Genomic DNA, 24280 nt, shown 5'->3' with positions numbered 1-24280 from the left:
AGTTGGGCCTTAAATGCAATCATGTTTCCTCATAGGAGAGGGACAGAGAGAAATTTCATGCAAACAAAATAAAAAGGAGCACACACAGGGGAGAAAGAAAGCAGTATGAAGACAGAATTCGATATATTGGGGTGATCTGTCCACAAATCAAGAAATACTGGGAATAGACAAGGACAAATTTTCCTGTAAAACCTCTGGAGAGAACACAGCCCTGCCACCATCTTGATTTCAGCTGAGAGAAACTAATTCTGGAAATCTCTTCTGCAAAACTGCAAGAGAACAAAGTTCTCTTGTTTTAAGCTATCAAGTTTGTGACAGTTTGTCACAGAGGCCACAGAAGAGTAACACAGATTTCAATACTGGGTCTGCAGGTACACAGAAATCAAGAAGTGAGGTTTGGGAAGCTCTGCCTAGATTTCAGAGGATGCGTATTGAATTGCCCAGATGTCCAAGCAGAATTTGCAGCATGGGTGGAGCCCTCATGGAGAATCTCTGCTAGGGCAGTGGAGAAGGGAAATGTGGGGTTGGAGCCCCCATATAGAGTCCCCGCTGGGGCACTGCCTAGTAGAATTGTGGGAAGAGGGCCACCATCCTGCAGACCCCAGAATGGTAGATCCATCGACAGCTTGTACTGTGTGCGTGGAAAAGCCTCAGACACCTAACACCAGCCCATGAATGCAGCTGGAAGGGAGACTGTATCCTGCAAAGCCACAGGGGTGGAGCTGCCCAAGACCGTGAGAGACCATCACTTGTATCAGCATGACCTGGATATGAGACATGAAGTCAAAGGAGATGATTTCAGAGCTTTAAAATTTAATGACAGCCACACTGGATTTCAGATTTGCATGGAGCTTGAAGCCCCTTTGTTTTGGCCAATTTCTCCCATTTTGAAAGGGAGTATTTATCCAATACCTGTACCCCCATTGTATCTTAGAAGTAACTGATTTGCTTTTGATTTTATAGGCTCCTAAGTGGAAGGGACTTGCCTTGTCTCAGATAAGACTTTGGACTTGGACTTTGGGTTTATGCTGGAATGAGTTAAGCCTTTGGGGGATGGTTGTAAAGGCATGATTCTGTTTTGAAATGTGAGGACGTGAGATTTGGGAAGGATCGGGGTGGAATTATATGGTTTCACTATGTCCCCACCCAAATCCCATCTCAAATTGTAATCCCCATAATCCCCATGTGCCTAGGGAGATACCTGGTGGAAGGTGATTGGATCAAGGGGGCAGTTTCCCCTATGCTGTTCTCATGATAGTAAGTTCTCATGAGATCTGATGGTTTTATAAGGGGCTCTTCCCCCTTCACTCCTCACTCTTCTCTCTCTTGCTACCATGTGAGGAACGTCCTTGCTTCCTCTTTGCCTTCTGCCATGATTGTAAGTTTCCTCAGGCCTCCCCAGCCGTGTGGAACTGATTCAATTAAACCTCTTTCCTATATTAATTATCCAGTCTCAGGCATTTTTTATAGTAATGTGAAAACAGACTAATACAATATTCTTTGAGAACACAGATAGAACCTGTACATACATTGAAGGAAAATTCAGTTTCTTTAGCAAAACCACATATTGCATCATTTATCAGGTGTCTGTCTTTTTAAAAATTAAGTAAATACATGTTCATTACTAGTTTTCTGTTTGCCTTAATATAGGTTTTTTTAAAATCTTAGATAAAACTATCTTTACACTCAGGATGGAATCTAGGAAATTCCGACAAAATCACTTGCTGAATATTAAATAACAACATTAACTGATTATGCATTTTAATTTATTTAATTTATTTAATTTTGTCTTTCTAACAGGGAAAAATTGAGGAAGCAGTGAATGCATTCAAAGAACTAGTACGCAAATACCCACAGAGTCCACGAGCAAGATATGGGAAGGCACAGGTATTCTGAGACCCTTTTCCTTAGAACACTTTTTTGATATTTATGTGTTCTGTGTAATTGAATTTTTTACTCCTCACAATTTTCCCTTTCCAATTTCTATACAGAATCAGTTTCTCATGTATATACATAATCAAGAAATACAATTATCACTATTGCATGCTGCTGAATTTAGTAACATTTTTTTCTGCTCCTCCTCCATGTGACTCTCGTTTTGAAAAGAAAATAAAGAGTAATACTTTTGTCATTGTTTTACCATCCCCTCATGTCTCATTCCATCTAATCCCACCATACCGTGTTCACTTGAGGCTCCTCAGAGCTTTCAGACTCTCAGTTTTATAACTGGAGGTTGCAAGTATGCTTAGGAAAGACCTTTCTAAAATATAAAGTGGAACATACTTTGTTGTTTCTATAGTTTTTTCCAACGGACTCATTTCTTAGCAGCTACCTTTATCCTCATCTCCCACCATCTCCTTTCTTATCTGGCTTTCTCTAGTTTCCAACTTCTTTCATGAAGCATGTCCCCGTTCACCTGTAACTGCATAAACCCACTGCGTGTCGGTGTTTTAGGCCCTGGGAATGTCTATTTTGTATTATTTTATGAGATGATTAGTCAGGTGCAGCTACAAGAGGTCTCCTAGGACAGGATTAGGGAAAAGCAAAGTTTATTATGCTCACAAGTCCTAGAGACAGGAGGCCCAGCATGCCACATAGGGCTACATGGGAAAGACTCAAGGTGATCAGGGGATGGTAGGCAAGAGAGAGGGGAAGGTTTGACCACAGCCTTTATTGAGGTTTCCATGGAAAAGGCAAGGTAGGGCAGGGAGTTTAGTACTGGCTGGTTTGAATAATTTCAGCCGTCTTTTTGCCTACAGGGGTGGTACCTGGCCCTGACATGATTAAAATAGAGGAGGTGTGGCTCTGGATTGGTTAGTTTGCATATCAAAAGCTTGCTTCTGGCTGAGCACTGGCCATCTCAGAATTGTCTAGCTCAGAACAGTCTCTCCCTAGCCAGAGAGGTTTTTTAAGATGTCAAAACATCATAATATATAGAAAATTTAAAAATAATTACAATACAATACAATGAACATTCTTGTGGATTCCAGTGGAAGATTTTTTTTAATTACTTAAAGAATATTTGGTGAAAGCCCACTATGTGCCAGGCCATGTTGTAAGCATTAGAGATACAGCCATCACTAGAACATATTTTAAAAGCCCCAGCACTTACAGAGTTTCCATTGTAAAGGGGAAGACAATGCATAAGACAAGTAAGTCCAATGTATATGCTTACTAGGGCTGAGTGCTAAGCAGAGGATAAAGAAAACAAGGAACAGCTAGTAGACATGTGAGGAGGTTGGTGTGGTATGAAAGGTGGCAGAGAAAGGTCTCATCAAGGAGGTGACATTTGAGCAAAGCCCTGAAAGTCTTTATAAATAAATATATACTTAAAGAATGTTATAAAGTATTAAAAATACATATGTTAGATCATCTTACCTAATAAGAAATGCTGTAAAGAAAAGAAGAAAAGGTAATGGAATAAAGGGCATACCTATTAAGATTTTTTTGGCTGCAGGTAATGTGATTGAAAGTAATGGAGCAGACAGCGCTTTGGACAAGTTGGGCAGGAAAGGTCTCTCTAGGGAGGCAACATGTGGCTGAGTTGTGAGGAGTTTACATTACTAGAAGGAGATATCCAGGCAAGAGAAAGCAGCAAGTCAGAGGCTTTGAGGCAGGAAAACAATCTTGGAATAAGCCTGAAGAGAGAAAGAAGGTCATGCTAGGGGCAGGGAAAGGAGGATCAAGGAGGCTGCAGCCTTGCAGATTTTATTCTACATGTGCTGGGAAGCCATGGGAGGGTTTGTTTGGTTTTTTTGGGGGGGGGGTTGTTTGTTTGTTTTTATACTTTAAGTTCTGGGATACATGTGCAGAACATGCAGGTTTCTTACATAGGTATATACATGCCATGGTGGTTTGCTGCACCCATCAACCCATCATCTACATTAGGTATTTCTCCTAATGCTATCCCTCCCCTAGCCCCCACCCCTGACAGGCCCCAGTGTGTGATGTTGTCCTCCCTATGTCCATGTGATCTCATTGTTCAACTCCCACTTATGAGTGAGAACATGTGGTATTTGGTTTTCTGTTCCTGTGTTAGTCTGCTGAGAATTATGGTTTCCAGCTTCATCCACATCTCTGCAAAGGACATGAACTCATCCTTTTTTGTGGCTGCATAGCATTCCATGGTGTATATGTACCACATTTTCTTTATCCATTCTATCATTGATAGGCATTTGAGTTGGTTCCAAGTCTTTGCTATTGTGAATAGTGCCACAGTAAACATATGTGTGCGTGTGTCTTTATAGTAGAATTATTTATAATCCTTTGGGTATATACCCAGTAATGGGATTGCTGGATCAAATGGTATTTCTGGTTCTATATTCTATATTTCTGGTTCTATATTTCTGGTTCTTATTCTTCACTGTCTTCCACAATGATTGAACTAATTTACACTCCCACCAACAGTGTAAAAGCATTCCTAATTTCCACATCCTCTCTATAATCTGTTGTTTCCTGACTTTTTAATGATCACCATTCTAACTGGCATGAGATGGTATCTCATTTTGGTTTTGATTTGCATTTCTCTAATGACCAGTAATGATGAGCTTTATTTTATATGTTTGTTGGCTACATAAATGTCTTCTTTTGAGAAGTGTCTGTTCGTATCCTTCACCTACTTTTTGATGGGGTTGTTTGTTTTTTTCTTGTAAAGTTGTTTATGTTCATTGTAGATTCTGGATATTAGCCCTTTGTCAGACAGGTAGATTGCAAAAATTTTCTCCCATTCTGTAGGTTGCCTGTTCACTTTGATGATAGTTTCTTTTGCTGTGCAGAAGCTCTTTAGTTTAATTTGATCCTATTTGTCAGTTTTCTCTTTTGTTGCCATTGCTTTTGGTGTTTTAGTCATGAAGTCTTTGCCCATGCCTATGTCCTGAATGGTATTGCCTAGGTTTTCTTCTAGAGTGTTTATGGTTTTGGGTCTTACATTTAAGTCTTTAAATTGTCTTGAGTTGATTTTCGTATAAGGTATAAGGAAAGAGTCTGGTTTCAGTTTTCTGCATATGACTTGCCAGTTTTCCCAACACTATTTATTAAATAGGGAATCCTTTCCCCATTGCTTGTTTTTGTCAGGTTTGTTAAAGATCAGATGGTTATAGATGTGTGGTGTTATTTCTGTGGTCTCTGTTCTGTTCCATTAGTTTATGTATCTGTTTTGGTACCAGTACCATGCTGTTTTGGTTACTATAGCCTTGTAGAATAGTTTGAAGTCGGGTAGCCTGATACCACCAAGCTTTGTTTCCTTTTGCTTAGGATTGTCTTGGCTATATGGGCTCTTTTTCAGTTCCACATGAAATTTAAAGTAGTTTTTTCTAATGCTGTGAAGAAAGTCAGTTGTACCTTGATGGGGAGAGCACTGAATCTATAAATTACTTTGGGCAGTATGGCCATTTTCACCATATTTATTCTTCCTATCCATGAGCATGGAATGTTTTTCCATTTGTTTGTGTCCTTTCTTATTTCGTTGAGCAGTGGTTTGTAGTTCTCCTTGAAGAAGTCCTTCACATCCCTTGTAAGTTGTATTCCTAGGTGTTTAATTCTCTTTGTAACAAATGTGAATGGGATTGCACTGATGATTTGACTCTGTCTATTATTGGTGTATAGGAATGCTTGTGATTTTTGCACATTGCTTTTGTATCCTGAGACTTTGCTGAAGTTGCTTATCAGCTTAAGGAGTTTTGGGGGTGAGATGATGGGGTTTTCTAAATATTCAATCATGTCATCTGCAAACAGAGACAATTTGACTTCCTCTCTTTCTATTTGAATACGCTTTATTTCTTTCTCTTGCCTGATTGCCCTGGCCAGAACTTCCAATACTATGTCGAGTAGGAGTGGTGAGAGAGAGCATCCTTGTCTTGTGACAACAGACTGGTTGTTTTTTGTAAAGTTTGCTTTGGTTACTGAGTGGAAGATGGATTATGGAGGCAAAAGTAGATGCAAAAAGAATAGAAGGCTATTGCAAGTATACACAAGAGATGCTGGTGGCTCGGACTGTGGTCATGGCCATGGAGATGAGGGAAGTAGGCAGGTGGTGGAGCTGTAAAGACTTGAGGATGGAATAGATGTAAAAGTGTCAGAAGCAGAGGACTCAAGGCTGACCCCTGGGTTTTTGGTTCAACCAGCTCAGTAGAAGGTAATGCCAGTTACTGACCAGGAAGAACAAGTCTGGAGTGATGCAGAAGTCGAGAGTTCAAGAGTTTGCTATTGGTCTTATTAAGTGTGTGATGCCTATTAGACATTCAGGTGAACATGTTAAGTAGACCATTGGATTCACAGAGCCTGAACTTGGAGGAGAAGCCAGGGCAGGATATCAAAATGTGCCAGGAAGTAAAGCTCCAACAGCCCTGCCTAGAGGTCAAGATTGTCAATTGTGCTGGGAAACGGTAGATTCAGAGTGCAGAAATTTTCCAGACAGAGGAGATGCTGACAGCACCCCTCTAGAGAAGGTCCATGCAAGCATTTGTGCAGGACACACACAGGAACTAACTCAGCTGTAGATAAAACAAGTGAATTTTGTTCTGAACTGAAAGTGGTGACCACTTGAAATCTAGATGCTCAATATCTTCTTATATCTCCATTAAAAATTAATTAATATAATTTTTATTAATTTGATTTTAATTAAATTTGTGAAAAATTGATTCAAATAAGTTCCTGTTGTCCATGGTACACACCAACTTTAGCAGACAGCAACGGTATGATTTTTATAAATTAATTTGCTCAGTAATTCTCTAAAATTGCTAAATCATATTTCCTTTTAAGTAAGAGAGAGTGTGTTTGTTACCAAAAGATCATGCCTATTCAAATAAGTAGTGGTTTTTGTCACTAGTATTAAGTCATTTCATTAAGAGAAGCATATTAACTAGAGAGAGAAATGGTTTAGGAAAATGCTATTTTAATTATGGCAAAAATGTTTTATACTTTAGAAATTTTCCTTATATGTAATATTAATTGTGAGTACCAGAGTCTAAGTAAATGAAGTGCTTTTGAAACATTGTGATTGTTATATTTACAGTCAGCCCTCCAAATCCTCATGTTCCATATCCATGAATTCGACCAACCACAGATTGAAAATATTCAGAAAAGGCCGGGCGCGGTGGCTCAAGCCTGTAATCCCAGCACTTTGGGAGGCCGAGACGGGCGGATCACGAGGTCAGGAGATCGAGACCATTCTGGCTAACCCAGTGAAACCCCGTCTCTACTAAAAATACAAAAACTTAGCCGGGCGTGGTGGCAGGCGCCTGTAGTCCCAGCTACTCAGGAGGCTGAGGCAGGAGAATGGCGTAAACCCGGGAGGCGGAGCTTGCAGTGAGCTGAGATCTGGCCACTGCACTCCAGCCTGGGTGACAGAGCGAGACTCCGTCTCAAAAAAAAAAAAAAAAAAAAAAAAGAAAATATTCAGAAAAAAAAATAACAATGCAACAATTAAAATAATACAAATAAAAATGACGCAATATAACAACTATTTACATAGAAGTTACATTGCATTGGGTGTAATAAGTAATCTGATGATGATTTAAATTATACAGGAGGATATGCATAGGCAATATGCAAATACTATACCATTTTATATCAGCAACCTGAGCATCTGCAGACAGTGGTATTGCAGTGCATCTGTGGTGGTGGTGGTCTTGGAACTAATCTCCAGTATATAACTAAGGATAACTGTATATCCTTATTTCACAGTAGAAATTTGAGATTTCGGCTTTAAACAATATCTTTTATCTCTAAACTATTATGCTTCAATGTGTTATTGCTATTAATATTAATGTGGCATACAGCAAAATTTAGGCATGGTAAGTTAAATTTTAATAGAGTAATTTAAAGGAAACTTCAAATTCATAGTAGTTTTAAAAATAAAAATTCAACAGAAGATGGGTTTTATAGGAAGAAATTACGACTTTTTCATTCTTTGTTAGCAGATTAAACAATTACTTTAGAATATTCCAACAAATTTTTAAAATTTAGCAACATTAAGTCATACATAAACTATAGTATCTATCATTTATAAAGTAGCACTGATAATGTCCTTTTCTTCATATCACCAAAAATCAATTTTGATCAAGTTCCCTGAACATTGAACACAAAATATTAAAATATTAACTCAGTTCACTTTATTATCTTTCAGAAACCATTAACGCCTTTGAGGTAGAAAATAGCACATCTCATAGGCAGATTGGTTGGGTGAATTAAGTTAGAGTCAACAAAAGGCTTTGCGATGTTAACATCTTGTAACAAATATTCAGTTTCAGTTCAGCTTGTTTTATCTACAGATGCTAAACTGATAAAAATCAATCTGTAGACTTTTCAGTGCAAGTGCCTATCAGTTTTATTCAAGAGATTATAAAGAATTATGTGCCATTTTAGTAGTGATATCTTTCCAATTCTGCAAGTTGTAAATATTAATACTTCATTAAAACAAAGGGCCTTGGGGCACCAGAGAGGGAACGTGGCATACAGATTATACTCTCTCTCTCACTTTTCAGATTGAGTTTAAAGGTATTTATTCCAATCTCAATAAAGAAGGATTGTCTTAGTAGGCATTTGTCCGCCCACTGATGCTACAGAGACCTCCAGTTCCAGGATCTTTTTGGGCACTTTGTAGGTTCAAAATGAAGAGAGTGAACCACAGATGGTTTATAATTTACAATGGTTTTTCTTAACAATTTTTCAACTTTATAATGGTGTGAAAGTGATACACATTCGGTAGAAACTGTACTTCAGTATAGTATCCAACAAATTACATGAGCTATTCAATGTTTTATTGTAAAATAGGCTTTGTGCTAGGTAATTTTGCACAAATGTACGCTGATTAAGTTTTCTGAGCACATTTAATGTAGACTCTGCTAAGCTATGATGTTCAGTAGGTTATGTGTATTAAATACATTTTTGACTTACAATGTTTTCAACTTACGATGAGGTGTAACCCCATTGAAAGTCAATGAACATCTGTAGATGGTTTTGAAAGTACTCTCAGGTCTAGAACTCTGTATTTCTGCAAAGTTATCTATCAGTATTCATATTTTGGGGAGTTAACTCACTATAACAAAACTCACAAGGAGCTGATACCTATACAGAAGAGCCAGTATAGGAATATGTGCTACAAGGCCATGCCAGCATCATGATCAGTGTGGGTCATTGACACTGGACTTTCCCTCCTGGTAGGTAAGTCTATTCCGGAGACCATTTACAGACTTCCAAAGATAGTGAATGGTCTGGAGCATATCTCCATTTATCAAGGGTGAATTGCCTTTTCTAATCTACAGATTTTTATCCTACCAAGTTTTCTTTCTCATAAATCTATCCACTTCTGTCACTACTGCTTTAATTCTAGTTCTCGTCATCTTGGGTAACTATCCTAATCAGTTCATATTATCAAGTTATTTCACTGATGTGTTATTTTGTGAAAAAAAAATCCCATAGTTGTCTTATTTTGTCAATTTATGCTGATTCTTAGTTTTTTTGTTTGTTGGTTGGTTTTTTTACTTTGGGATATGGGAGGGATGGGTCATTTTCTTACCATGCCCTCAAATTGTGGGGCGATACTTTATTTTGGTTCTGCATATATTTATATATTAACTACAACACACATTTTAACAACATAAACATGTTTAAATATTCTGAGAAAAAAAACATGTATGCTACTTTTAGCATCTAGCCAGAATCATTTTTCCTCAAATGATAGTCTTCAGATTGTAGCCTCCTAAATCTGATGAGATATTGATGGTATTTTACATATTCTCCTCTCTCTTCCTGCCTCCAGTATTTTAGTCCCCATTCTCAGTTTCCAGCTAAGAATGTTGATTCTTATTTCATTAAGAAAATAGAAATATCCAGACAATTTCCACATGCTGCTGCTACTGTGCTAACAGCCATTCTCTACCTGTGCCCATATGCTCTGCCTTCCCTCCTGTTAGCACAGATTGACTATTCTGGTCCCTGTTCCTCTCTCACCTGCTGAAGGACATCCCTCTAATTTTTGTGTCTCCTTCTGCATCATCATATTTTCCCTCTCTACTGAGACTCTTGCATCTCCTTGGAAGCCTGCTGTACTATTTCCCATCCTTAAAGAACTCCCCTTGTCTGCACATTACCCTCTGCCAGCTGGCTCATTTTTCTGCTCCCCTTTACAGTGAAACTCTTCAAAAGAGTTATCTCCACCTCCTTCCATCATCTCATGTTCACTTGAACCTGCTGTACTCTGGGTTTCCCTCCTTTTTGCTGGTCCTCCCTTGTTATCCTGATCTCTAATGACCCTTAAACACTGGAATTCTTTAGGATTCAGTTCTTGGACTGCTTCTTTTCTCTTTTTACACTCTCGACTGCTGCTAGCTTCCTAGCTTTACATACTGTCTTCATCCTTGATAATTCCCACACTTAACGTCTCTTACTCTGACCTCCCTCCTGAACTGCAGACTCATATATGCCCCTTCCTGGTCAATAATTCCATTTGGATATCTTATAGGCATTTTAGTTTAATATGTCCAAAACAAATCTCCTGATTCCATACTACCCCCAAACCTGCTCCTGCCCTGTGTTCCCATTCTCAGGGAATGACAATTCATCCAGTAATCACTGAAGCCCAAACCTTGTTCATTCTTGGTTTTTCTCTCTCCCCTTCTCTCACACCCTACATTTAAACTATGAGCAAATCTGTTGGCTCTGACCTTCAAAATGTATCTATAATCTGACCACTTGTTACCACTTCCGTTACTGCTATCTTAGTCCAAGCCGTAACCATCCAACACCTGGATTCCTGCTGGAGTATTCTACCTCTCCCATCTTCTCAGTCTGTTCTCCATACTGCTGCCACAATGATTCCTTCAACACATGCATCAGATTGTTTCAAAAGTCCCCATTGTCTTCCCATCTCACTTTGTGTACTAGAATTGTCAATAACTTGCCAGGCCCTACTTTACCTGATGGCCTCCATTGGTCTTCCCTTTCCTCCCCTCGACTGCACTGTCCTTTCCTCGATTCCTCACTCCTACCTCCAAGCCTTTGCTCTTGCTCTTTTCCCTGCCTAGAATGCTACTCCCCAAGTTATCTTTATAATGTGCTCCCTCTCTTCTTTCAGGCCCTCCCTGAGCATCCTGATTAAATTAGCAATGTCTTACCATCCCACCTAGCACTCCTAAGCCTGCTTTGTTTTTATCCACAGCACTTATGGCTGTTAGACATATGGTACCTTTATTTGTTTATTATATTTGCCACCTTTCCAAAATGGATGCAAAGTAGAAAGCAAAAAGGGCTTTGTCTGTTTTGTTCAATATGCCTGCGACATTTGTAGAAGAGTGCCTCTTTCCCAGAAAACAGTTGTTAAATGAACGAATGCACACACAAATAAATTAATGAAAGAATGGGAACTTGGACTGGAGACTTGCCTATATAATGTTAGTGTGTAACAGGATGTACATCTCCATCAGCCCCAGCATGTATTAGTCCTGCCTTTATGACATTCTTTCTTGTCTTTAGTAACAAACTTTTCTTTGTATTATTAAAATAGTGTGTTGATTTTCTATATTTTGTTAGTTTTTTTTTTTTATCTCTTGATAAGGAGAAAAGGCTAATGTGTCTTACATTTCTTTTAAGGCATATCCAAAAGTTAATTTTTATGACTATTTTGGGTAATTACAAACACAGCTAGTCATGGGACATTTATCCAGTCTGGGGACTTCTTCTAGTGTGAGGACGATTTGGCTGAGAAGAGGAGAAGCAATGAGGTACTACGTGGAGCCATCGAGACCTACCAAGAGGTGGCCAGCCTACCTGATGTCCCTGCGGACCTGCTGAAGCTGAGTTTGAAGCGTCGCTCAGACAGGCAACAATTTCTAGGTAAGATGCAGTCAAAGGTAGTTCAGTAGGAAATGGCATACTTTTTAATCTTGAAGAAGCTGAAGAGTGTATTCTTCTCTTAGAATGATTACATGGGAGGAAACCTGAGTTTTACAACTGATTTCAAGTAATGTATCTGTGTCCTAAGCTCACCATCTCTAAAACTGAAATTGCAATCCTGACCTTAATAGAGACATACCTCAAAGATACTGTGGGTTTGGTTCCAGACCATCAAAATAAAGAGAGTTATACAAATTTTTTGATTTCACAGGGTATCTAAAAGTTGTTTATACTATGTCATAGTGTCTTAAGTGTGCAATAACATTATGGCTTAGAAAACGATGTCCAAACCCTAATTTAAAAATATGTTATTGCTCAAAATGTTAATGATAATCTGAGCCTTCAGTGAGTTGTAATCTTTTTGTGGATGGAGGGTCTTGCCTCAATATTAATAGCCGGTGACTGACCAGGGTGGTGATTGCTGAAGGTTGGGGTGACTGAGGCAGTTTCTTAAAATAAGACAACAATGAAGTTTGCTGCATTGATTGACTCTTCCTTTCAGGAAAGATGTATCTGTAGTTTGCAATGGTGTTTGACAGTATTTTGCCCACAGAACTTTTTTCAAAATTGGAGTCGATCCTCTCAAACCCTGTCACTGCCTTGCCAACAAAGTTTATGGAATATTCTAAATCCTTTGTTGCCATTTCAACAACGTTTGCTGCATCTTCACCATAAGTAGATTCCATCTCAAGAAACCACTTTCTTTGCTCATCTGTAAGAAGCAACTACTCATCTATTAAAGTTTGATCATGAGATTGCAGCAAATCAATCACATCTTCGGGATCCACTTCTAATTCTAGTTATCTTGCTATTTCCACATCTGTAATTCCTTCCTCCGCTGAAGTCTTGAACCCCTCAAAGTCATTAATGAGGGTTGGAATCAACTTCCTCCCCAAACTCCTGTTAGTTTTTATATTTTGACATTTAAATAAAATTTATTTATTAAATAATAGAACTTAAAAGTCTAAATTACTCTGTGATCCATGAACTGTAGAATGGATGTTGTGTTAGCAGGCATGAGAACAATATTCACCTCCTTAGACATCTCCATCAGAGTTCTTGGTGACTAGGTGCTTATCAATGAGCAGTAATATTTTGAAAGGACCTTTTTTTTTTAAGGACTCAACAGTAGGCTTAAAATAGTCAAAAAACCATGCTAGATGTCCTATCATTCAGATTTTGTTTTCCCATTTATAGAGCACAAGCAGAGTAGATTTAGCATAATTTTAAAGGCCCCAGGTTTTTCAAAATGGTAAGTGAGCACTGGCTTCAACTTAAAGTCTCCAGCTACATTAGCTCCTAACAAGACAGTAGGTGTATCCTCAAAACTTTGAAAGCAGGCATTGACTTCTCCTCTCTCACTATGAAAGTTCTAGATGGCATCTTCTACCAATAGACAGTGATTTTTGTCTACATAGAAAATCTGCTGTTTAGTGTAGCCACCTTCATCGATGATCTTAGCTAGATCTTCCGGAAACTTGCTGCAGCTTCTACATTAGCACTTGCTACTTCGTCTTACACTTTTATCTTATGTAGATGGTTTCTTCCCTTAAATTTCATTAACAAGTCTCTGCTAGCTCTCTTCTCCCCCTTTCCTCCCATTTTATGATAGCCTGTGTAATTTGCCTAAGGAATCATAGCTAATAGATGTCTGGAATAAAAAACTGTTCCTGTGATACCAAATTCTTTTCTCCCTTAACTATGGCAAAATGATTCATGGAGGTTGAAATTATCTGTGCAAATTTTTTTATAAATGAATAATAGCTGTTTCTGGTACTCTAAAAAAAATTTACTTGTAAGATTTGACCCTATATCAAGGAAAATGCTAGAAAAAAAATTAATCATGAAGCAAATTTGCAAATACTTTGAAAAGAACATCATATCATATCTCATCAGATTTAGGAGGCTATAATCTAAAGATTATCATTTGAAGAAAAATGATACCAGCTAGATGCTAAAAGTAGCACACATAATATAGAACATCATACACCATCCTCTGGACTGACCCAGGTTCCCAGTACTGAAGGCAAATAAGACTAGCTGTCAGCTGACTTCACAATCACCAGGCTTACAATTCTCTCCCCATAACACATCATCACTGAACGTGGAGGGAAGGAGCTCGAGTCAGTGCCAAGGCAGGTGCTCAGCTGGCCAGATAGTTACACGGGCAGATTATTAATGTCACTTAGGGGAGGCTCCTATAGATTAGAGTCAAGGCCCAGTGGACCCTCCTATCAGTTTTCTGAGGATTAGAACGAAGAGGAGTTGTATCACTTTTGTAGATTAACAAAATAGGACTAGAGCCCACATGATGATTAAAAATGATAAGAAATGGTCAGTTACACTAATATCGTAGGGACCAGTGCAGCAGAAGTAAACATGCAGCACAAATTCAGCACAGAAAAGGCAGGGCCAGGACTCCAGAGAGACAATGCAGGTACTCACCATGGACACAGAATCAGCATTACTGGCCGGGTGTGGTGGCTCATGCCTGTAATACCAACACTTTGGGAGGCCAAGGTGGGAAGATCACCTAAGTTCAGGAGTTTGAGACCAGCCTGGCCAACATGGTGAAACCCCGTCTCTACTAAAACTGCAAAATTTAGCCGGGCATGGTGGCAGGCACCTGTAATCCCAACTACTCAGGAGGCTGAGGCAGAAAAATCATTTGAACCCGGAAGTCAGAGGTTGCAGTGAACCGAGATCATGCCACTGCACTCCAGCCTGGGCGACGGAATGAGACTGCATCTCAAAGAAAAAAAAAAAAGAATCAGCATTACTGAGTTTTCTTCTTGCCTCAGTCTCCACTATGACTCTGCTTAGCACTGTTTAGTGATTCTGTCACTAAAGTGTTAACATTTTCTTCATCATGAATGTTTTACATTAATATTAATTTTTTAAAAGGATGCATTAAACTAGCCTTCACACCAAAATTACTAACTTTTTTGGCGTCCTCTGAAATCTCACTCTGAGTGCCTCTCTGGCCTACCCTGTCCACAGCCCTGGGAAGGTGACTGCCTCTTCCACAGCAATCCATCAGCATTTGAATGTAGTCCTCTCAGAATGTCCTTGAGAATGAGGCAAGTTCACTCGAGGAGGCTCTGAGGCAACTGGAGACAGAAGATTTTAGTGAAAATGACAAGGTGGTGAAGTTGGTCACAACACAACAGGGTTCCTGGCTGCAGAGTGGAACAGACAGGGAGCAGATGGCTGCAAGAGGGGTTTGTGTCCATGCTTTTGTTGTGGATAATAGGAGAATTCTAGAAGAAAGTGTGAGCCTAGGTGGGCAGGTAGCGGGAAGGAAAGGTATAGAAAAGGAAGCCCAGATTTGTTAGTGAGGAAATGACTAGGGTTCTGATTGGAATACGATTGACTGGTAATAGGGCATAGGCCATGGGATGAGTCGGTGATGCTTTATGGCAGATGGTTTGGCAGTGGAATATAGAGCTGCTTTAGCTTACTGACACTCCTGTCACTCTCCTAGATTGTGGGCAATGAAGCCTTTTAGATAATTCATGACTTTTTTCATTTATGCTAGTCCTCTTTTTGCACGTGTTCTTTTCTATAGATCAATTGAAGCTGGGTTTTTTCATGATTCATGAGTGCAAAGTATGCCTTTGTCCACGAGAGGGCGCCCTAATACTGGATGATGTATCGATTGTTCCATGACTAGGTCATTACCTAGAGATGAGTACACTTGTCATTGATTGGAGATGTGTCAGCAGTTAGGTACTGTCCCATGTACTTTGGTGCCTTTTCAAATTTCCTACGGGTGCTAGACCCTGAAGTTAGAAAAGACTTTTTATTGCTTACCCTCTATTCATAAAGTTAATAAACCTAAAAGATTTCAGCAGAACTTTTTTTTAAACGAGGAATTGGTGACTAAGTTTTTCTTGAGAAGGAATTTAACATAAAATGGTAAACATTGCTGAATTTTAAAAATGAGAATGTCTTTAGAATGTTTATAATCAATGCCATATTCAGTATCTACTTATGGCAGTTATTAATACCACTGCAACTACATTACGAAATCCTACTAGGTACTTAGTAAACCACTAGTAAAGCCAGATTTGAGCTAGTTTTCAGGCTCTGGTGAATGGTCTCTCATGACGCACCTTCTCAATACAAAAGTGTACATAATCTGTTTTTCTTTCTTTCTTTTTTTTTTTTTTTAATTCTCACCAACTCAGGTCATATGAGAGGTTCCCTGCTTACCCTACAGAGATTAGTTCAACTATTTCCCAATGATACTTCCTTAAAAAATGACCTTGGCGTGGGATACCTCTTGATTGGAGATAATGACAATGCAAAGAAAGTTTATGAAGAGGTAAGCATCAATCTTGTATTAACTACATCAAATTAAGTTCTAAGGCTATTTGCAAATTACATGTATTATACCCAGTCTATCTTTATTTTAAATTAAGTTAAAAAGCATGTAAGTATTATTATAGTTAACATATTCTAAACTATGTTTTAACATTGTTTTTTTTCCTAGATCAGAAGATTTTTAAATCTTAGTTAACACGTAGTAGATTAAAGCCTTCAAATTGTAATCGTGATGCTTTTAAAACTTCATATTTATCTTTCCATACATAGTCTTTCTAAAATTGTTCTTTATGACAGGAAGAATTTAAGTTCCTGTGAATGTTACACACACACACACACACACACACACTCTTTCTTTCTTTTTTTTTTTTTTTTTTTGGCAGAAGTATGGTCTAGAGAGAGGCTATGGAACAGGGGCCTTTCAAGAATGTGACATAAATTACTCACTTTTCAGCAGGGCATTGACTCTTCAAATCCTCTGGCAAAGATGCCTTTCAAAGGATTTCTACTTTGTAACAGATGTTGATAGATAACCTCTAAGTCACAAGTAACTAAAAATCTAGAGAAATGTGACTCCTTTAGGCAGTGGAGGAATTCCTTTGGTACATAATGAACAGGATGCCCAATGAAATTTGAAGATGGAGAAAGTTAATGCCTCTGTAAAAGAAAGAGGAACATGTTTACTTGTTATTCTTTAATTCAGGCCCTTTGATCAATGGTTTTCAAGCTGGTGAAGTCTACATCAAGATGCTACCACTCAGTGATAGTCAATATGATTTCTGCTACAGTTATGTTTTGTTTTTGTTTTTGACATGCGGTCTCACTCTGGTTGCCCAGGCTGGAGTGTAATGACATGATCATAGTTCACCACAGCATCCACATCCTGGACTCAAGCAATCCTCCTGCTTCAGCCTCTTAAGTAGCTGGGACTACAGGCACATGCCACCATGCCCACCTAAATTTTAAAAAATTCTTTAGTGATGGTGAGGTCTCCCTATGTTACCCAGGCTGGACTCAAATTCCTGGCCACAAGTGATCCTCCTGCTTCAGGCCTCCCAAATAGCTGGGATTACAGGCACAAGTCATCTCACCCTACTCCTTTTATGATATTTTTTAAATGCCATCAAGAATAGCAATTTCATACTCTGGCAGGGACTGGGTCTATTCTCAAAGCGGTACTTTCCTCTGTGTATTGCTATTATTGTGTAATGAAAATCATTGAATTTTGGAGCAATTATCTTTTTACCTTTCTCATAATTTTTATATTTTCTGAGAGAGCAGAAATAAGACCTTTGCTTTTTGTAACATCACTAATAGCTACACAGGGTGGATTGAACCTTTAATGTTGACAATGTGTGCCATTTACTAAGGACCTATTCCAGGTCATACATTAATTCCATGTGGAACATTGTATTTGTTAATGGCCAACACTTAACACTCAATGCCCTGTCTTACAGAGTATGGTTAAGAGAAGCATCATATACCTCAGTGAATCAGGACCTGTGAATGTAAGAATTGTGAAGCTATAACAAACACATCCATTATTTTGTCACTGTCAGAGGCAACAAAAATGGAACTGGTAGAATTCCTTCCTTCCTTCCTTCCTTCCTGCCTTCCTTCCTGCCTCCCTGCCTTCTTTCCTTCCTTCCTTCCTGCCTCCCTGCCTTCTTTCCTTCCTTCCTTCCTTCCTTCCTTCCTTCCTTCCTTCCTTCCTTCCTTCCTTCCTTCCTTCCTTCCTTCCTTCCTTCCTTCCTACCTTCCTCTCTCCCTCCCTCCCTCCCTCTCTTCTTTCTTTCCTTCCTTCTTTCCTTCCTTCTTCCCTCCCTCCCTTCCTCCTCATTCCCTCCCTTCCTGGTAGAATTCTTCCCTATTTTCTTTCTTCTGTTCCTCTACCCCTCCTTCTCTCACTTCCTACTTTCCTGCATTCCTTTCTCCCTCTTTCTTTCCATCTAAAAAACATTCTCAAGTGTTGACTGGGTGCAAGCACGTTTGAGGTTAGGGCAGGATCTGACAGCATACTAGTTTCTCTAACACGCTGTGGATTTGTCCTTCCTCACCTTTTTAAAACTTTCCTTCAGGATATTCATCCCTTTACCTGATGCTAAATCTCAGATATGTGAAACATTTTACTTCATCCTGAAAAATAAAATTTACCTGCTGTTGTTTATACGTTTTATATCATAATCTCATCTGAATATGCATAATAGGATGCAGAAAGTCTAAAATATAACCATATTATACAAATGGGTGAGTTTTTTTTTAAAAGCATTAATAGACTGAAAATATGTGTGGGGGTTTCCTTTTTCCGGTCCTCTCACTTTTAAGTTAATAAGCTATATCTAATGGAGTCTCTTTCATTAGCCAAGGTTTTTCTTGATATGTTTATGTTAAAGATCATTTTTAGAAAATAGACATTTTAATTTTACATTTTTCTTCATGTTAATTTTTATTTTTGAGTATGTTCATATTTTTATTTTTCCAGTTTTTTGCTGTTTTTAGTTCAACAAAGAAACTGGCTTTAAAATGGTGTGATATCCTTTGTTCCAGTCTGTAGCTTTTTGCAGCCCCTCCTGAGATTCTCTTGCAAGTTGGCAACATTAGCAGCTGCCCAGGCACTACAGTGGGGAGTTTCATGCCACTCCTGACTCAGCCGCCACTGCTCACTTATACCCATTCACTCAGTCAACACACATCTATTAAACCCATAAACACTAGCTAGGGAAACAGTAGTTCATGAAACACATGCAGAATGTGCCCTCATGAAGTTTATAATCTGGTACCAAATCACGAATTTCTGTTCATTTTAACTTCTGTTTAACTTTCAAATCCCTTCCGTTTGTAACTGAAGCACCCGTCATCTCTTGCCTGAGCAGGGACAGGTTTATCCTCTCCGGGTGTCCTCTCCCCCGACCTTCACTAACACTAGAACACCACACTGATCATCTCCCAGGGCTTTAAATCTTCTGTGGTTCTCATTTCCTGCAGCAGTGGTCTTCAAACATGCTTGATGGTGGCCCTTCCAGACAAAAATGTTGAAGCAAATGCCTGAGATATGTTTATGTACTTGTATGTTATGTGTATATGTATGTACCCACATAATATTATGTGTATATATATGCACGAATATATATGTGCGTTACAAAAGGTACACACCCTAAAACAATTTTTAAGATGATGTCAAATATAAAATTCTATTTAACTGCCAGAAAATCTTTTAACTCTTGCTGAAAATTTAATATTTATTATTTTATGATTATATAACTTTTTAAAATTCCAGGTATGTATCATGCAAAGAGTTTGTCCTGGGGATAGAAATGTCAGCTATGTGAGGCTGTGGTTGGTTTTGTCTGTGCTTTGTGTTTATGAATGGATGTGTGTGTTTTATAGAGAGAAAGAGAGAGACAATCTGTCTAATATTACAGTTGGCCCTTAAACAACACAGGGGTTAGGGATGCTAACCTCCTGGGCAGTTGAAAATCCATGTGTACATCTTGACTCCCCAAAAAATTAACTACTAATAGTCTCCTGTTGACCAGAAACCACACGGGTAGCATAAACAGTTGATTAATGCATATTTTGTAAATGTGCTATATGTTATATTCTTATAATGAAGTAAGCTAGAGAAAAGAACACGTTATTTTAGAAAGCAAAAGGAAAGTAAAAGAATATAATTGGATTATTTGTAACACAAAGGAGAAATGTCAGAGGGGCTGGATACCCCATCTTCCGTGATGTAATTAGTATGCATAGCATGCCTGTATCAAAATATCTCAGATACCCCATAAATACATACACCTACTATGTGCCTACAAAAATTAAAAACTTTAAAAAAGAAACTTTAAAAACCATAAGGAAGAGAAAATATATTTGCTATTCATTAAGAGGAAGTGGATGATTAAAGTTTGCATCCTCACTGTTTTCACGTTACCTAGGCCAAGGAAGAGGAGGAGGATGCGGGGGAGTTGGTCTTGTCTCGGGGCAGCAGAGGCAGAAGATAATCCATGCAGTTCAAACCCATATTGTTCAAAGGGCAACTGTAGCCTCAATCTGGGTTTTTTAGAAATCTCATAAAAGCACTTGTTATTTTCTGAGGGCTTGTTGATTACTAGATAATACAACCTGCACGACCATTACACATCTGTGTGTAAACTGCAGTGAGCATGGTACCTAAGCACAAAGAAGCAAGCAGGGAGGGCAACGCTGGCAGCTGCCCTGGGGCCTGAGCCCCACCCTTGCCTCCTGACAGTGTTTGTACTGAATGGGACACATGGCTGTCCACCGTGCAGATCACAGGAGAGCCACAGAGCTTGTTCCACCCTGTTTGAGAGACAGATACAAGTAGAAGTGTATGTAATTTTTTTCTACTCCCCAGGACATTGCCTTGCACATGATACTAAACAGGACCCTTTGTGATTTAATTTGACTTCTGCCTTTTCTCCAATCTCTTCTCCTATCACCTTTTGTTCATAATTTAACAACATTCTCTTTTGCTCTTCCTGGCCTACCATCCCTTTCTACTCACTTTCTGCTATATCTTGAATGCCTTCTCCTCCACCATCCCACACTTCCTTTTCCTGGTGAACTCCTATTTATCCTTAAATACCTTTCAGACCTTCGCCCCAGCCACACTCACCCTAGACTGAGCCAGGTGCCCCTCTTGTATAACCCCTGCATGCTTCGTGCCTATCTATAGCTACACTTACCATCTTGCATTGTCTACCTCTAAATCTGTCTCCCTCACTTGAGTGACAGCCCCCTGAGAAAAGAGAGTATATCTCATTTATCTTTCTATGCCCAGGGCCTGGAAGAGTTCTGTGTGTTCTAAGATGTCTAGTAAATCAATAAATTTATTAATTACTTGAGATAATGGCTGTGTGCCTGCAGTAGGCAGAAATGTCATCTGTGTAGCTGTAATAATTATAAGAATCCCTCCATGGTTATGCTGGTAGAATCATCATCTGTGTCAATTTAGTTCAATTCCAGAGGTATTTATTGAGTTCCTGATCAATGTCTAGCTTGGGGACAGTGCTGTGGAAGCTGCAAAGAAGCAGGGTCTGGGCTTTAGGAGGTCTAGTTAGGGAGGAAAGCCCAGCATGTACTCATCTGAGCATTTAGTACAGGTTTCTCGAGCACCTGAATGCTATGCTACCATAGCAGGCAGTGGGGATGAGCAATGAGCAAAACAGACAAAATCCCTGTAGAGCTTGCATCTTAGCGGGAGAAATAAAAATATACTAGGTCAGATGGTGGTAAGTGCTATGAAGAAAAGTGAGTCAAGGTAAAGAAGTTGGAGAGTGACTAGGGATGGAGGGGGTTCTGTTTTAGTAATGAGGGTGATGGTCAGGGGTAGGCTTCACTGAGGTAAGGGAGCTTGCCATGGGCATGTCTGGCAGAAGAACCTGAGCCAGAGGGATACTGTGAATGCAAAGGCCCCGAGGCAGGGATGTCTTTGACTTGCTCTGGAGCAGCAAGAAGTCCAACATGCCTCAGAGGCTTGCCTGGGAGGGGCAGGGACAGGTGAGGAGACCAGAGCAATGGAGAGGCCCAGCCAAGGGAGGCTTTGGGGTGGTTCCAGGAACTCAGTCTTGCACTCACTCTGAGTGTAATGCAGCAGAGGAGGGTTGAGATCTGACCTAGGATTTAGCAAGCAGGGGCAGGGCCAGGGGTGCAGAGGATCTGCAGTGAGGAGGCTCCTGTAAGAAGATATAGAGAGATGATGAGACACCTCTCTTGGGTCAGCGTAGCAGCGGTGAAGGAAGTGACACATGGTATGTTTCTGAATATATTTTGAAGGTAGTGTTGACCAGATTTGCTAACTGATCAGGTACAGGACCAGATGCAAGCTGAAAATGCTACAGCATCTGCAGTGTGTGTTGTGTGGGCCCCCCGAGGGCCTGGCGTCCCCTATGTGCACACTTGTTCCTTCTGTGTAACCCCATTGTAGCCCTACTGTGGCTGTGACTTCCCTTTTTCTACTCAGGCTCAAGGATGATGAGAAGAGATGGGAGATGCATCTTTCCCTACCTGCACCAACTCAAACCTTCTCTATCCTTCTCTTTTGTTCTATAAATTAGTTTGTCTAAGTAGCTTCACAAGTTGAATGTTGTTCTGGTCTCTCACTATTAATATTTAATTTAGAGGTGCTTTGCATAATTTATCTTTAAATAATAATGAATGCATATAATAATAAACAATGATGTGATTAATATGAAATATTTACCTGGGTTTTATCACAGAATATTGGATTTGCTCACCACTTTATCTTCAGGGCTTAAAAAGGTCTGGGCACTCAAGAAGTTTTCGGTTGAATGAATGGATTGTGATGTATTACAAATGCAAATCTAAATTTTCTCTTAATTAAGGCAATGTATAAAGCTTGTATATGAAGTGATGTCTAATAACCATTCAGAATTGTCTTCAAGTATAGCAAATTTAAAGCCATTTTCCCTTGATCACTAAAAAATACTGAACTCATATCAATTGAGAGATATTTTGCTGATTTGCATTGTTAAAGTGATGCTTTAACAGTTATTGCCTTTTCATTCATTTCTTGATTCTTGAAGAACCATTGTGTAAATGTGAAAATCATATTGAGTTGAGGGGAAAAGGAGCCATTTAAGCTTAATGATATTGCCATGAGACAAAGTACTATGGTGTTTTCAGCTGTAACATCGTAATCCAATCCAAGTACAACAAAACTAGTTAAAACTGGTTTTGACAGTCATTTGTAGAATTTTTTAAGCGATCACCTATGTTTTCTTTGAGTTATGTTCTGTGTTTTCTTTGAGTTTAGGTGCTGAGTGTGACACCTAATGATGGCTTTGCTAAAGTCCATTATGGCTTCATCCTGAAGGCACAGAACAAGATTGCTGAGAGCATCCCATATTTAAAGGTAATGCTCACTGCTTCCCCTCTCCTTTCAACTTTTGAGTCCTTAAAGTTATTGGAACACACGTGCTTGTTCCTCATGGATTGATTGCATGCACTGCCGAGTATTTTCATCCTCAGGATGTCCACCCTCAGACCACGACATTCATAGGCAGTGTGGGCCTCCACTGTAACCAACAGTGTCAGATGTCAGAATACCAACCACGTGAGCAGAGACGATTTGGAAAACATTTTATTTAAACATGTATAAAACTGAAGTTGTTATTAGTTTTTAAATAAATGGCAAAGGAGGACAAAATTGGTGATGCTTTCAATATTTTTAATTACAGACAATGGGCTGGGTGCGGTGACTCATGCCAGTAATCCCAGCACTTTGGGTAGCCAAGGTGGGTGAGTCACCTGAGGTCAGGAGTTCGAGACCAGCCTTGCCAACATGGTGAATCCCCGTCTCTACTAAAAATACAAAAATGAGCCTGGTGTGGTGGTGTGCACCTGTAATCCCAGCTACTTGAGTGGCTGAAGCATGAGAATCACTTGAACCCAGGAGACAGAGGCTGCATTCCAGCCTGGGCAATAAAGTGAAACTGTGTCTCAAAAAAAAAAAAAAAAAAAAAAAATATATATATATATATATATATATACAGACAATGCATTATATGTTCCTTTTACAAGTTATATATTTACTGTACTCAGAATAGTACTCTTAGCTACCCACACAAAATGAGATAACAAATACTGGCTGAAAATGTCATTGCTCAAAATATTCAAATTAAAATATGCTTTTTTTCTCATATCTAATTAAATCCTCATCAATTCAGCAGAATCACAGGTGGTCTATCCCAGGGCTGCCCAAAATTTTCTGCTGTGGGCCAGTTGCAGTGGCTCCCACCTGTAAACCCAACATTTTTGGAGGCCAAGGTGGGAGAATCACTTGAGGACAAGAGTTTAAGACCAGCCTAGGCAACATAGTGAGATTCCATCTCTACAGAAAATTCTAAAAATTAGCCGGATGTGGTGGCACATGCCTGTGGTTCCAGCTACTCAGGCCCAGGAGGTTGAGGCTACATTGAGCTGTGAATGTGTTACAGTCTTCCAGCATGGGTGACAGAGTGAGACCCTGTCTCTAAAAGGAAAAAAATTTTCTACTGTGATGGAAATGTTTTTATCTGTGTTC

At 39.3% G+C, this 24280-nt stretch overlaps 1 protein-coding gene across 2 annotated transcripts in view; it reads left to right on the top strand.

Annotated features, from left to right (window-relative positions):
- ASPH (aspartate beta-hydroxylase) overlaps positions 1–24280 on the top strand; it is a 222139-nt gene that overhangs the window by 143873 nt on the left and 53986 nt on the right. For both annotated transcript variants that reach the window (XM_025393195.1, XM_025393196.1), the window contains exons 16-19: positions 1801–1887; positions 11682–11832; positions 16083–16219; positions 23012–23110. In XM_025393195.1, coding sequence (XP_025248980.1) covers positions 1801–1887; positions 11682–11832; positions 16083–16219; positions 23012–23110 — 474 coding nt within the window. The remainder of the gene's footprint in view (positions 1–1800; positions 1888–11681; positions 11833–16082; positions 16220–23011; positions 23111–24280) is intronic.

This window comes from Theropithecus gelada, chromosome 8, assembly GCF_003255815.1.
Source record: "Theropithecus gelada isolate Dixy chromosome 8, Tgel_1.0, whole genome shotgun sequence".
NCBI lineage: Eukaryota > Metazoa > Chordata > Mammalia > Primates > Cercopithecidae > Theropithecus > Theropithecus gelada.
Note: the sequence above shows the minus strand (reverse complement) of the source record. Positions and strands in the feature narration are given on the sequence as shown.